The sequence below is a fragment of the Mizuhopecten yessoensis genome, unplaced genomic scaffold (assembly GCF_002113885.1).
Source record: "Mizuhopecten yessoensis strain PY_sf001 unplaced genomic scaffold, ASM211388v2 scaffold6361, whole genome shotgun sequence".
Lineage (NCBI taxonomy): Eukaryota > Metazoa > Mollusca > Bivalvia > Pectinida > Pectinidae > Mizuhopecten > Mizuhopecten yessoensis.
In genome coordinates, this window is record NW_018406511.1 from 187,514 (window position 1) to 201,529 (window position 14,016).

General features: G+C 39.7%; 2 protein-coding genes across 2 annotated transcripts; both read right to left on the reverse strand.

Annotated features, from left to right (window-relative positions):
- Positions 1-221: 221 nt before the first annotated feature.
- LOC110452003 lies at positions 222-3,940 on the reverse strand. The gene is made up of 3 exons (XM_021500247.1): positions 3,027-3,940; positions 2,291-2,452; positions 222-963 (listed from the first exon to the last, which is right to left on the reverse strand). Exons 1-3 carry the CDS (start codon positions 3,268-3,270, stop codon positions 710-712), a joined length of 660 nt encoding a protein of 219 aa, XP_021355922.1. The 5' UTR covers positions 3,271-3,940; the 3' UTR covers positions 222-709.
- A 900-nt stretch (positions 3,941-4,840) lies between these two features.
- On the reverse strand, positions 4,841-13,972 carry LOC110452002 (tubulin alpha chain-like). Its single transcript, XM_021500246.1, has 3 exons — positions 13,865-13,972; positions 11,791-12,013; positions 4,841-6,496 (listed from the first exon to the last, which is right to left on the reverse strand). Exons 1-3 carry the CDS (start codon positions 13,865-13,867, stop codon positions 5,379-5,381), a joined length of 1,344 nt encoding a protein of 447 aa, XP_021355921.1. The 5' UTR covers positions 13,868-13,972; the 3' UTR covers positions 4,841-5,378.
- Positions 13,973-14,016: the final 44 nt, after the last annotated feature.

Consider the following 14,016-nt stretch of genomic DNA (forward strand, 5'->3'; position numbering starts at 1 on the left):
GTTATAGGATGAAGAATAAGGTAGTGATATGTAAAACAATGTATGCTGGTTATAGGATGAAGAATAAGGTAGTGATATGTAAAACAATGTATGCTGGTTATAGGATGAAGAATAAGGTAGTGATATGTAAAACAATGTATGCTGGTTATAGGATGAAGAATAAGGTAGTGATATGTAAAACAATGTATGCTGGTTATAGGATGAAGAATAAGGTAGTGATATGTAAAACAATGTATGCTGGATATAAGATGAAGAATGATGTAGTGATATGTAAAACAATGTATGCTGGTTATAAGAATGATGTAGATGCCAAGTATATAAATTTGCAAATTATTGAAATAAAAAAATTGAGAAAAAAGAAAGTTCACACATCTTAAATATTGTAGTTTTTTCACACCTTCTCCAGTCCCCAGTTTGTTTACACCAACTCCTGTACTTGTTCACACATTTCTCCATCACGTGGGTTGTTTACAAGAGCTGTAGGTTGTTATTCACAGATTCACCGTCCCGTAGGTTGTTCATACCTTCCTTAGCCCCGCAGGTTGTTCACGCAGTGTCCCGTAGATTTCCAAATTCCCGATGTCCCCTACAGTTCTATATTCCCGATTTCCCCAAGATTTCTTTATTCCCGGTGTCCCGTATATTTTTATATTCCCGATGTCCCGTAGATTTCTATATCCCCGACATCCCATAGATTTTTACTCCTCCCCTACGCATGCTCACTTCCAGAGGTAGATGGTGACACTGCAAATGAATTGGCTGTGGTTGACACAGATTTGATGATGTTCACGATGATTAGGACCGCTGATAACAAGTAGCAGCCCCCGCTCGCGTAGGAGACGTGCGAACCCCAGGACAGGACGTATTTCTCTATCGGTACGTTGAAAGAATGAAAAGCTTCAATGCTTAGGATGCTTTTGTAGTTCATTTTGTAGAGTTGTACACCAAAAACAGCTGTGACGGCTGAAAGGAAAACATAATATTATTCACTGTCTGATGAAGTTTATAGTTTTGAGATGGATCTGGAGTCCTAGCACTGTTTATCTCTGATGAAAAAATAAAGATCATTTTTTAGCCATTATGGAGCGTCTGTCGTTGACTTTGGCTAAATTTAACGTGGAGCATGGTGACCTAAAGTTGTGGGGCAGTGGGGAGGGGTCAAATATGGGAAAACTTTTAAATTCTTCTCCTTCAGTACTATTCGAGGGATTAAAACCAAATTAAGTATAGAGCATTCTTTGGCAAAGGGGACCTTGATTTGTATAAATGGAGGGTGTTGCCCCACTGGGGCAGAAGGGAGGGGCCACAAATGGACATTTAGCTTAATACTTAAAATCATTCTCTTTCTTTCTGTACAAATGTAGGGATTTTAACCAACATTTGTCTAGATCATCCTTTTGGAAAGGACAATTCAATTTCATATAGGCGGAGGGCGTGGCTCCCCTGGAGGCAGAGAGACAGGGCCCATTAGAGAGAACATAGGGATAAATGTTAAAACTCATTCTTCGGTATGAATGGGGGGNAAGATGACTCCATTTTCTATTAAACAGATGTTGTGGCCCCAGGGGGCAAATGAGTTGGACACAAGAGGGGGACATAGTGGTTTATCCTTCTGTAAGAATGTAGGGATTTTAGACAAATCTTTGAGCAACAGGGACTCAATTTTATGTAACTTGAGGGTGTGATTCCCCTGGGGGCAGTGGAGCGTGTCCCGATAGGACAAATAGAGATAAATCTGAACTTTTGTTCCATACAGAAAAAGCGATCTTAATTAAATGTGATGTATAGTATCCTTCCATTATGATTCAATATTGTATAAGCAATGCCCCAACCACTTGGGGACAGAGGGATAGGACCCACAATGTAAGTATGTTGCTGAGAGACAGATAAAATATTTGTTAATGTTGGTATCGTTATATTTGCAGATAATGTTTTGCCGTTATTCCCTAAAATAAACCGGTGATTCAATTATTCCGGTGGGAACCAGTTTCCTCTAGAGTTACAAAAACTATTTTTCTAAGACATCAACATCATGTGGATTTGATCCCCGGACTTGTTGATTATAATGCAGAGAGTTTATCAACTGTACTTCCGATTACGACACACAATTGTCTTTTTGAAGAATGGTAAATAAATATATTTGTATTTTAACTTGAATCATGTACAAGTAATGATTTTGCAAGAATTCACGTAAGAGACAAACATACATTCCAACAGTAGTTTAGAAAAGACTGATGACCATTACACGACAAGACTGTAGTACAAGGCTGATAAGGAGAAGGTGACCTACCAGACGAGCATGCTAGCAGTACCGCCAGAACATAACACGTGACCAGAAAGATTTGTCTCATTGACAACACTTCCATGACGTTTGTACTGATAACCAGGACAAGTGCAAGGACACCAGTCACCAGCGCACTGACCTCCAGTCCGACGACGCTGGCTTTCCACTCTGTAAATAAAGCGTTCTACTGTGAGGCTAGTCACCATGAAGCACACACAATGTACGGATCGGTAGGCATTTGTTCAATTATATGTTGGTATGATTTGCGCAAACACATTATGATTACTGTATTAAGAAGTACTAAAAATACACATGTTATAATTAATATATGTACAATTGTGTCATTCAGTCAACGGGTTATATACTAACTCGATCGCTATACAAGTCAACATATCAAATCCGTTATGCTGTAGAGAACAGCCTTATTTATTATAAACTTCCAGCCATGATAGACAAGTCCAGAAGTATGTAAAGACGAACTGACTTATAAAATCCAGACGTAACATAATAAAATGCTATTTACTATGTAGACCAGATATCACTACTATGGAATCCAAACATTATTTACTATAGCTTTCAGGCATTGTAAGTAAAACAGATCAGACAACCTCGGCATCATGCAGTCCACAGAAGTGATACAGCAACATAGGAACAAAGGCAATATCTACGGCGAGAAAAAGTTCAAATATCATAAGGTTTTAAAAAATATTAGTATTTTGTATCCTTGGTATTGTTCACCTACCTGTGTTTATAAATGGTGGTAACAATCCCTCTCGAACAGTTGCGTCTTCGATTTCGTCGTGAATTGTCCATAGATTCTGGTAGAGTCTCATTTTGGAACCAAAGTACGGCGTATCAAACATGTCCCACTCCGGTGAGACAACACCCACTAGTTGTAGTATATTGGCTACGATCAACACTAGTCCAGTTGTAATTATTGGCATTTTTGTTTTCCAGAAAAGCTTTTCGAAACCTTCACAACACATTGTGGTAATAGAAGTGAACTATATGACTACGTATATTTGTAGTAGATGCTATTTTGTCAGTGTGGAACATGTAGTCCACAGAAGTAAAAACCACAAAGTACCTGATCACTGTTAGTACATGTAGATACAGAATTCCTTAGTTTTCACCTACCACTTCTAGTTTCCTTTCCCGAAGGGATCAGGTCAATCAAAAGCAAATAACAGGAAATTTAAGAAACTTGTGATGCATATTTTCCAGGTTAATTGTTTCTAAGGCTTAGTAGTGTAGCCCTGCATCACGGTTAGTATATATTCTTGATCGTTGTAAGTCTACCTCTCTGTCTCATATATAACGACAATGACATGCTGATTACCTCTTTTCGTGATAGAGAAAGATATTCACCAAAACATGTTGAAACTAATTTATTATTGACACAGGGAAGACTACAATGCTTTCTCAGCAGATTCAGAAGGTCAGATGAATCAGCCATTGTTTCTCAGTAGTAAGGAGTTAGGAAACCTTGAGAGGACTTATCTATCTGTCTATATCTGAAGGTCGATGTGGTATCTATTTTGTAGAGTTGTCATCCCAATATCTTCTGTTCCCTGATAACAAGGGTATTATATTGTCCTGAACAGACGATAACACTGATAATCCTAACCGCAATTACTCTAAAGCACAAATCATAAATAATAATGATAAAAATGAATGCACAAAACTGAAAAAAATCTTTTGAAAATTGAATTGATCTAGTGAAATGAAAGAAAGACAAATTCATTTGCAATAATTCCCAACATTTTAATGGAATTGTATATATATTGAAACACGTTGAGATATTAAACAGTGTTTATTGACTAAGAAGTTAATCCATCCCCGATAAAAGCTTTTGTTATCTTAAAATAGATACATCAACATATCCCATCTAGCGAGAGTTTTTTTGTTGTCTGTGATGTTTATAATATTATATATGTACTCTTCAAAGGCCATATGAAAAAACTTTCCTTTGTCAAGGAACGAGTTCAAAAGACCAGTGTCTCGACTCTTAAACGCTGAAACCAATTAATTTAGCCTCAATATCAGTATAGTCAGATGTCAGATAATATCGAGTCATTTCGTGCAAATAGCACTCTGATACTGCAGACGGTCAGAGGGACGGGTGTCATGTTTACAAATTCCGCCCCCTTATACTGCAGGTAGTCAGAGGGACAGGTATCATGTTTACACATTCCGCCCCCTAATACTGCAGGCAGTCAGAGGGACGGGTAGCATGCTTACACATTCCGCCTCCTAATACTGCAGGCAGTCAGAGGGACGGGTGTCATGTTTACATATTCCGCCCCCTAATACTGCAGGCAGTCAGAGGGACGGGTAGCATGTTAGCACATTCCGCCCCCTTAGAAATGGGGTTATAAAGATGACTAAGCTGGTGGCCTCCTCGTCTCTCTTCGCATATTCCCTTTCCCTCCAAACCAAGATGGATTTATGGTGATTATTAAAACACCAGGATTTGTTTAACATTATAAATGCCTATAATTATGGTACGTTATTATACACGAAAAAGAAATAAAGACATATTAAACATAAATAAAAACTTTACATACAAATTTTATTCATACGCTGATTTGGTTCAGTAGACAATAATTTTTTATTGTAAGTTTAACAGACTTTAACAATGTGAAGCTTTATGACTTTTACAGTAGGTTTTATTATATGCAAGTTAATCTAATACCATTTCAAATAGTGTTGCAGTGTTTATAAAAGGACATTTATTGGCTCTTTAGCAGATTTATGATCTGTTACAGTCCACCTTATTTATGTTTGGAAACATTACTTTATCTTTAATTCGTTTTCGGCGGTTTTTCCTCATATTCACGGAGTTTGGAAGCTGAAGGGGTTTGACGTAGAATCTAGTTCCACACTAAATATAACCGCCTTCTCCACAGTACGGCCTCTGATGTAGTGTCAATTTAAAATGAATAATCTCAGGGAAAATTCCATGTCTTATATTGTTTACTACCATTACTTATGGAACGATCTACGGCCAATGGTCTTGGTATCCATGGTGTTTAGCATTTTATAACATATGTCTTTAAACGAATCCCTGCAATATTGCCAATAGTTTCTAAATTCAATATTCTTCTTGGTCATCTTCCTCCTCACACGCAGCCACCTCCTCATAGTCCTTCTCCAGTGCAGCCAAGTCCTCTCGGGCCTCAGCAAACTCCCCTTCCTCCATGCCCTCTCCTACATACCAATGGACGAAGGCACGGCGAGCGTACATAAGGTCGAACTTGTGATTCAGACGGCCCCAGGCTTCGGAGATAGCTGTTGTGTTACTCAACATGCAGACGGCTCTTTGTACTTTTGCCAGATCACCCCCAGGGATTACAGTTGGAGGTTGGTAGTTGATTCCGACCTTGAAGCCTGTTGGGCACCAGTCTACGAACTGGATTGATCGTTTGGTCTTGATGGTTCCAATGGCTTTATTGACATCCTTCGGCACGACATCACCTCGGTAAAGCAAACAGACCGCCATGTATTTCCCGTTTCGAGGGTCACATTTCACCATTTGGTTTTGGGGTTCAAAACAGGCTGTAGTGATTTCACCTACTCCCAACTGTTCGTTGTAAGCCTTTTCTGCAGAAATAATTGGAGCGTAGGTTGCTAAGGGGAAGTGAATACGAGGGTAAGGGACCAGGTTGGTCTGGAATTCGTTAAGGTCTACATTCAGGGCTCCGTCAAACCGGAGTGAGGCTGTTATGGAGCTTACAATCTGGCTGATGATCCTGTTTAGGTTGATATACGACGGGCTCTCAATGTCGAGGTTACGTTTACAGATGTCATAGATAGCCTCGTTGTCGACCATGAAAGCGCAGTCGGAATGCTCCAAAGTGGTATGGGTAGTGAGGATTGAGTTGTAGGGCTCCACAACAGAGGTGGACACCTGCGGCGCGGGATATACCGCAAACTCCAATTTTGACTTCTTGCCGTAATCAACGCTCAGACGTTCCATTAACAAGGACGCGAAGCCAGAACCAGTTCCTCCTCCAAAGCTGTGGAATATCAGGAAACCTTGAAGTCCGGAACAATTGTCAGATAACTTCCGAACAAGATCCAGAACGGGGTCGGCGTACTCCTTCCCGATGGTGTAATGTCCTCGGGCGTAGTTGTTTGCCGCGTCCTCCTTTCCGGTCAAGAGGTATTCCGGATGGAACAGTTGTCGGTATTTTCCTGTTCGGACTTCATCTAAAAAGTATATCGTTTCAATTAGAATTCAATTAGAATTCAATTTCAAACGGGAAAGCTTGGAAAACTTGATTTCCAAATGCCATTCATGACGATAATAAAGTTTACATTTATTAAAAACGTTATGTAATTAACAAAAATATCAAAGGTCTTGATAATATCAATTTCTTTGAAAGAAAGAAATTTGACAGAAATTTTCATATTACTGTTAATCACGTTTTAATTTAATATGTTTATAAAGAATTGTTAAAGGTCACACAAAACTGATAAGAATGCAAATGTTTGTTTGTTTATTTGTTTATGTTTAACGGCCCATCGACGGCTGTGGTCATGCAAATGAAGTGATACTTGAAGGTTTTCAATAAACTAGCCCTTGCTATTATAGAAAATCCCAGTGGAGTTCTGTAAACGTATAACTATCATCGTTAGGATATTTGTCTTTATTTTTTATCATTAGTGTTTCAAATGTTGATTTACCGATTAAAAAAGTTATTTTAAACCATTAAGTTTCCCCTAAATTTTGACATTTTTTATCAGGTGTATTTGAATTTGCGCACTATCACCGTGCCTATCAAACGCTGACCGTTGGTCTTCTGATCCGGGCACGTATCTGGACTTGTCCTATATTGACATCCTGCGCGTTGAAGTCATTTCAGTCAAAAACTGATAACAACGTTTATGTGACGGGTATCGTATTGATAATGGGTACATCTTGTGATAGTTATCGGACGGGGGACACGTGAGCAGACTTGTCTGAACCAAACACTACGCAGTTCTATAGGCCATCACAGATAAACATCCACATTATTGTGGCAAAGATTGTCAAATGCTCTCTGTTGACGACATCGGTTTTCTCATATATTTAAGTCTTTTCCCGATTAATAACAAATATGATTTTATATTATAACCTTCGTTAACCTTTTCTATTTTCATAATCTAGTTTTATACGTTTGAGGATTTGTAATCTGTGGAATGTTCAACTTACTATCATTTTGTATATTGTTGTGTAGTAATTGTTGGTGTTTGTAGTGCGCTATCTCCTTTATATGGCAGTAGAGCTTAATGGGTTGGTGCGGTATATGTGGGAGTGGCGTTATTGGTACGGGACTATCTCCTTTATATGGCAGTAGAGTTTAATGGGTTGGTGCGGTATATGTGGGAGTGGCGTTATTGTTATGGGACTATCTCCTTTATATGGCAGTAGAGTTTAATGGGTTGGTGCGGTATATGTGGCAGTGGCGTTATTGTTATGGGACTATCTCCTTTATATGGCAGTAGAGTTTAATGGGTTGGTGCGGTATATGTGGCAGTGGCGTTATTGTTATGGGACTATCTCCTTTATATGGCAGTAGAGTTTAATGGGTTGGTGCGGTATATGTGGCAGTGGCGTTATTGTTATGGGACTATCTCCTTTATATGGCAGTAGAGTTTAATGGGTTGGTGCGGTATATGTGGCAGTGGCGTTATTGTTATGGGACTATCTCCTTTATATGGCAGTAGAGTTTAATGGGTTGGTGCGGTATATGTGGCAGTGGCGTTATTGTTATGGGACTATCTCCTTTATATGGCAGTAGAGTTTAATGGGTTGGTGCGGTATATGTGGCAGTGGCGTTATTGTTATGGGACTATCTCCTTTATATGGCAGTAGAGTTTAATGGGTTGGTGCGGTATATGTGGCAGTGGCGTTATTGTTATGGGACTATCTCCTTTATATGGCAGTAGAGTTTAATGGGTTGGTGCGGTATATGTGGCAGTGGCGTTATTGTTATGGGACTATCTCCTTTATATGGCAGTAGAGTTTAATGGGTTGGTGCGGTATATGTGGCAGTGGCGTTATTGTTATGGGACTATCTCCTTTATATGGCAGTAGAGTTTAATGGGTTGGTGCGGTATATGTGGCAGTGGCGTTATTGTTATGGGACTATCTCCTTTATATGGCAGTAGAGTTTAATGGGTTGGTGCGGTATATGTGGCAGTGGCGTTATTGTTATGGGACTATCTCCTTTATATGGCAGTAGAGTTTAATGGGTTGGTGCGGTATATGTGGCAGTGGCGTTATTGTTATGGGACTATCTCCTTTATATGGCAGTAGAGTTTAATGGGTTGGTGCGGTATATGTGGCAGTGGCGTTATTGTTATGGGACTATCTCCTTTATATGGCAGTAGAGTTTAATGGGTTGGTGCGGTATATGTGGCAGTGGCGTTATTGTTATGGGACTATCTCCTTTATATGGCAGTAGAGTTTAATGGGTTGGTGCGGTATATGTGGCAGTGGCGTTATTGTTATGGGACTATCTCCTTTATATGGCAGTAGAGTTTAATGGGTTGGTGCGGTATATGTGGCAGTGGCGTTATTGTTATGGGACTATCTCCTTTATATGGCAGTAGAGTTTAATGGGTTGGTGCGGTATATGTGGCAGTGGCGTTATTGTTATGGGACTATCTCCTTTATATGGCAGTAGAGTTTAATGGGTTGGTGCGGTATATGTGGCAGTGGCGTTATTGTTATGGGACTATCTCCTTTATATGGCAGTAGAGTTTAATGGGTTGGTGCGGTATATGTGGCAGTGGCGTTATTGTTATGGGACTATCTCCTTTATATGGCAGTAGAGTTTAATGGGTTGGTGCGGTATATGTGGCAGTGGCGTTATTGTTATGGGACTATCTCCTTTATATGGCAGTAGAGTTTAATGGGTTGGTGCGGTATATGTGGCAGTGGCGTTATTGTTATGGGACTATCTCCTTTATATGGCAGTAGAGTTTAATGGGTTGGTGCGGTATATGTGGCAGTGGCGTTATTGTTATGGGACTATCTCCTTTATATGGCAGTAGAGTTTAATGGGTTGGTGCGGTATATGTGGCAGTGGCGTTATTGTTATGGGACTATCTCCTTTATATGGCAGTAGAGTTTAATGGGTTGGTGCGGTATATGTGGCAGTGGCGTTATTGTTATGGGACTATCTCCTTTATATGGCAGTAGAGTTTAATGGGTTGGTGCGGTATATGTGGCAGTGGCGTTATTGTTATGGGACTATCTCCTTTATATGGCAGTAGAGTTTAATGGGTTGGTGCGGTATATGTGGCAGTGGCGTTATTGTTATGGGACTATCTCCTTTATATGGCAGTAGAGTTTAATGGGTTGGTGCGGTATATGTGGCAGTGGCGTTATTGTTATGGGACTATCTCCTTTATATGGCAGTAGAGTTTAATGGGTTGGTGCGGTATATGTGGCAGTGGCGTTATTGTTATGGGACTATCTCCTTTATATGGCAGTAGAGTTTAATGGGTTGGTGCGGTATATGTGGCAGTGGCGTTATTGTTATGGGACTATCTCCTTTATATGGCAGTAGAGTTTAATGGGTTGGTGCGGTATATGTGGCAGTGGCGTTATTGTTATGGGACTATCTCCTTTATATGGCAGTAGAGTTTAATGGGTTGGTGCGGTATATGTGGCAGTGGCGTTATTGTTATGGGACTATCTCCTTTATATGGCAGTAGAGTTTAATGGGTTGGTGCGGTATATGTGGCAGTGGCGTTATTGTTATGGGACTATCTCCTTTATATGGCAGTAGAGTTTAATGGGTTGGTGCGGTATATGTGGCAGTGGCGTTATTGTTATGGGACTATCTCCTTTATATGGCAGTAGAGTTTAATGGGTTGGTGCGGTATATGTGGCAGTGGCGTTATTGTTATGGGACTATCTCCTTTATATGGCAGTAGAGTTTAATGGGTTGGTGCGGTATATGTGGCAGTGGCGTTATTGTTATGGGACTATCTCCTTTATATGGCAGTAGAGTTTAATGGGTTGGTGCGGTATATGTGGCAGTGGTGTTATTGTTATGGGACTATCTCCTTAATATGGCAGTAGAGTTTAATGGGTTGGTGCGGTATATGTGGCAGTGGCGTTATTGGTACGGGACTATCTCCTTTATATGACAGTAGAGTTTAATGGGTTGGTGTGGTATACGTGGCAGTGGCGTTATTGTTATGGGACTATCTCCTTTATATGGCAGCAGAGTTTAATGGGTTGGTGCGGTATATGTGGCAGTGACGTTATTGTAATGGGACTATATCTCCTTTATATGACAGTAGAGTTTAATGGGTTGGTGCGGTTTATGAGGCAGTGACGTTATTGTTATGGGACTATCTCCTTTATATGACAGTAGAGTTAAATGGGTTGGTGCGGTATATGTGGCAGTGGCGTTATTGGTCCGGGACTATCTCCTTTGTATGGCAGTAGAGTTTAATGGGTTGGGGTGGTATATGTGGCAGTGGCGTTATTGGTACGGGACTATATCTCCTTTATATGGCAGTAGAGTTTAATGGGTTGGTGAGGTATATGTGGCAGTGGCGTTATTGTTATGGGACTATATCTCCTTTATATGGCAGTAGAGTTTAATGGGTTGGTGAGGTATATGTGGCAGTGGCGTTATTGTTATGGGACTATCTCCTTTATATGGCAGCAGAGTTTAATGGGTTGGTGCGGTATATGTGGCAGTGGTGTTATTGTTATGGGACTATCTCCTTAATATGGCAGTAGAGTTTAATGGGTTGGTGCGGTATTTGTGGCAGTGGCGTTTTTGTTATGGGACTATATCTCCTTTATATGGCAGTAGAGTTTAATGGGTTGGTGAGGTATATGTGGCAGTGGCGTTATTGTTATGGGACTTTCTCCTTTATATGGCTGTAGAGTTTAATGGGTTGGTGCGGTATATGTGGGAGTGGCGTTATTGGTACGGGCCTATATCCTTTATATGGCAGTAGAGTTTAATGGGTTGGTGTGGTATATGTGGCAGTGGCGTTATTGGTACGGGACTATCTCCTTTGTATGGCAGTAGAGTTTAATGGGTTGGTGTGGTATATGTGGCAGTGGCGTTATTGGTACGGGACTATCTCCTTTGTATGGCACAACAGTTGTAATAATCCGTCCCCTGTATATGTTAGCGTTGTTGTTGTTTTTTAGAGAAGAAATTATATATCGTTATGGAGTGGGATGACAGTGGTAATTATTTAATGGGTTATTCCCATTAGAAGACATTAGACATTGTTTTAGATAAATCCTGTGTATTACAGTGGTAATTATTTTAATAGGTTATTCCCATTATAAGACATACTATACTGTTAGATATTAGCCCTTGGTATTGCAGTGGTTATTTACTGACAATTTTACAGTGATCTTGAAAAAAATAGGAAACAATTGTTTAATGTTTTAAAGAGTTTGAAGCTATGGTTGAAATGAGTCAAACCACTTTTTTAACGAGTGGATTCTAACCTGTTTACCACGTGCACCTTACCGACGACTGTAGGCTCAAGGTCAACAAACACAGCCCGAGGGACGTGTTTTCCAGACGAGGTCTCGCTGAAGAAAGTGTCAAATGAGTCGTCAGCTTTTCCGATTTTCTTGTCTGTGGCCATTTGTCCGTTCGGTTGGATTCCATGTTCCAGACAGTACAACTCCCAGCAGGCGTTCCCAATCTGAACGCCGGCCTGGCCAACGTGGATACTGATACATTCACGCTATTAAGATAATAAAACATTTATTAATATAGAATGTAAGTATATTTAATTCTGAAATCACGGCTTCTTGAAGTGTAAATTTCTTCTTAACTCGACAAATTAAAAAAAAACTTTTAAAGAAAGCACAAATAAAAAATGTAAATATTTACAATAGATGCATTTCGTCCATTTAAGACTGGTACTAAAACGCATGTTATAAATGTATTACGTTATGATACGCTACAGTAGATTACTTGTTAGTCTTTATAATGCTTTCCTTGTCACCACCTCATATTGTATTTGTATTTCTGTAAGAGGTAGGGTGCATTCGGCATGGTATTTCTGTAAGGGGTAGGGTGCATTCGGCATGGTATTTCTGTAATAGGTGGGGTGCATTCGGCATGGTATTTCTGTAAGAGGCGGGGTGTATTCGGCATGATATTTCTGTAAGAGGTGGGGTGCATTCGGCAGGGTATTTCTGTAAGAGGTAGGGTGCATTCGGCAATGTATTTCTGTAAGAGGGAGGGTGCATTCGGAATGGTATTTCTGTAAGAGGTAGGTTGCATTCGGCAATGTATTTCTGTAAGAGGTAGGGTGCATTCGGCATGGTATTTCTGTAAGAGGTGGGGTGCATTCGGCATGGTATTTCTGTAAGAGGTGGGGTGTATTCGGCATGATATTTCTGTAAGAGGTGGGGTGCATTCGGCATGGTATTTCTGTAAGAGGTAGGGTGCATTCGGCAATGTATTTCTGTAAGAGGTAGGGTGCATTCGGAATGGTATTTCTGTAAGAGGTAGGGTGCATTCGGCATGGTATTTCTGTAAGAGGTGGGGTGCATTCGGCATGGTATTTCTGTAAAGTAACACTCCTATATCGGCTTCACCATCATACTGCCTCCATCACGCGCATACGATATACACAATTTTATAATTACCCTCAGCTGTTTATAGGACGCTTCATATTATAGACCATTATATACCAAGAAACCACGGGCACATTTTGCTTCACATAGACGGCCATGTGAATCTCAAATGTGTATTTGAACACGATTGGCTTTGATATACTGACAAGAACGACTTATATAAAACATTCCATTCTCTTTAAATATCTCTGCTATAAAACAACCCCTTCTGTTTAAATATCTCTGCTATAAATCAACCCCTTCTCTTTAGAGATATCTGCTACAACAATCCTTTCTCTTTAGAGATCTCTGCTATAACATAATCCCTTCTCTTTAGAGATCTCTGCTATAAAACAATCCCTTCTCTTTAGAGATCTCTGCTATAAAAAATCCCTTCTCTTTAGAGATATCTTCTACAACAATCCTTTCTCTTTAGAGATCTCTGCTATACAAAAATCCTTTCTCTTTAGAGCTATCTGCTATAAAACAATCCATTCCCTTTAAAGATCTCTGCTACAAAACAATCCCTTCTCTTTAGAGATCTCGGCTACAAAACAATACCTTCTCTTTAGATATATCTGCTATAAAACATTCCTTTATCTTTAGAGATCTCTGCTATTAAACAATCATTTCTCTTAAGATATCTCTGCTATAAAACATTCCTTTCTCTTTAGAGACCAATTTGTTTTAGTTCCCACAAAGCGGTTAATAAAATGTTATAATCTATAGAGAAACCTATTTTTGAGCCTTAGCTTTGGTGGTCTCTAAATACAGATTTGTCTGCGCATATGGCATTTAAAATATAGATGAGTTGTATTCATTGTTGTATTCAAACATTAATCTAGTGTCTAAAATCGATTTACGATTTTCTGTCTCGATAAAGGCAACCGTGTCGAACCTCGCTTAAAATTGAACTTAATTCATCAAACAGAAAAGTCGGAAGCCTTGCCAATCGAAGAAAATAAACTTACCATATTTATGACTAGTGAATTAGTATTTCTAATTAATTCCACCTGCTTGCCTCTCTCAGACGTGTAAAGAGCCCGGAAAGTACTTTGACAATGACGTCATATTCTGTCTCCTAATCCTATATCATAAACTTGAACAGTATACAGACTTCAAA

Coding starts and splice junctions, on each gene's coding strand:
- LOC110452003 (XM_021500247.1), bottom strand. CDS start 3,270: ATGTGTTGTGAAGGTTTCGAAAAGCTTTTCTGGAAAACAAAAATGCCA. Junction 2,453..3,026: donor ACCACCATTTATAAACACAG/GTAGGTGAACAA, acceptor CTTTATTTACAG/AGTGGAAAGCCAGCGTCGTC. Junction 964..2,290: donor ACTGCTAGCATGCTCGTCTG/GTAGGTCACCTT, acceptor TTTTCCTTTCAG/CCGTCACAGCTGTTTTTGGT.
- LOC110452002 (XM_021500246.1), bottom strand. Junction 6,497..11,790: donor CCTTGAGCCTACAGTCGTCG/GTAAGGTGCACG, acceptor TATACTTTTTAG/ATGAAGTCCGAACAGGAAAA.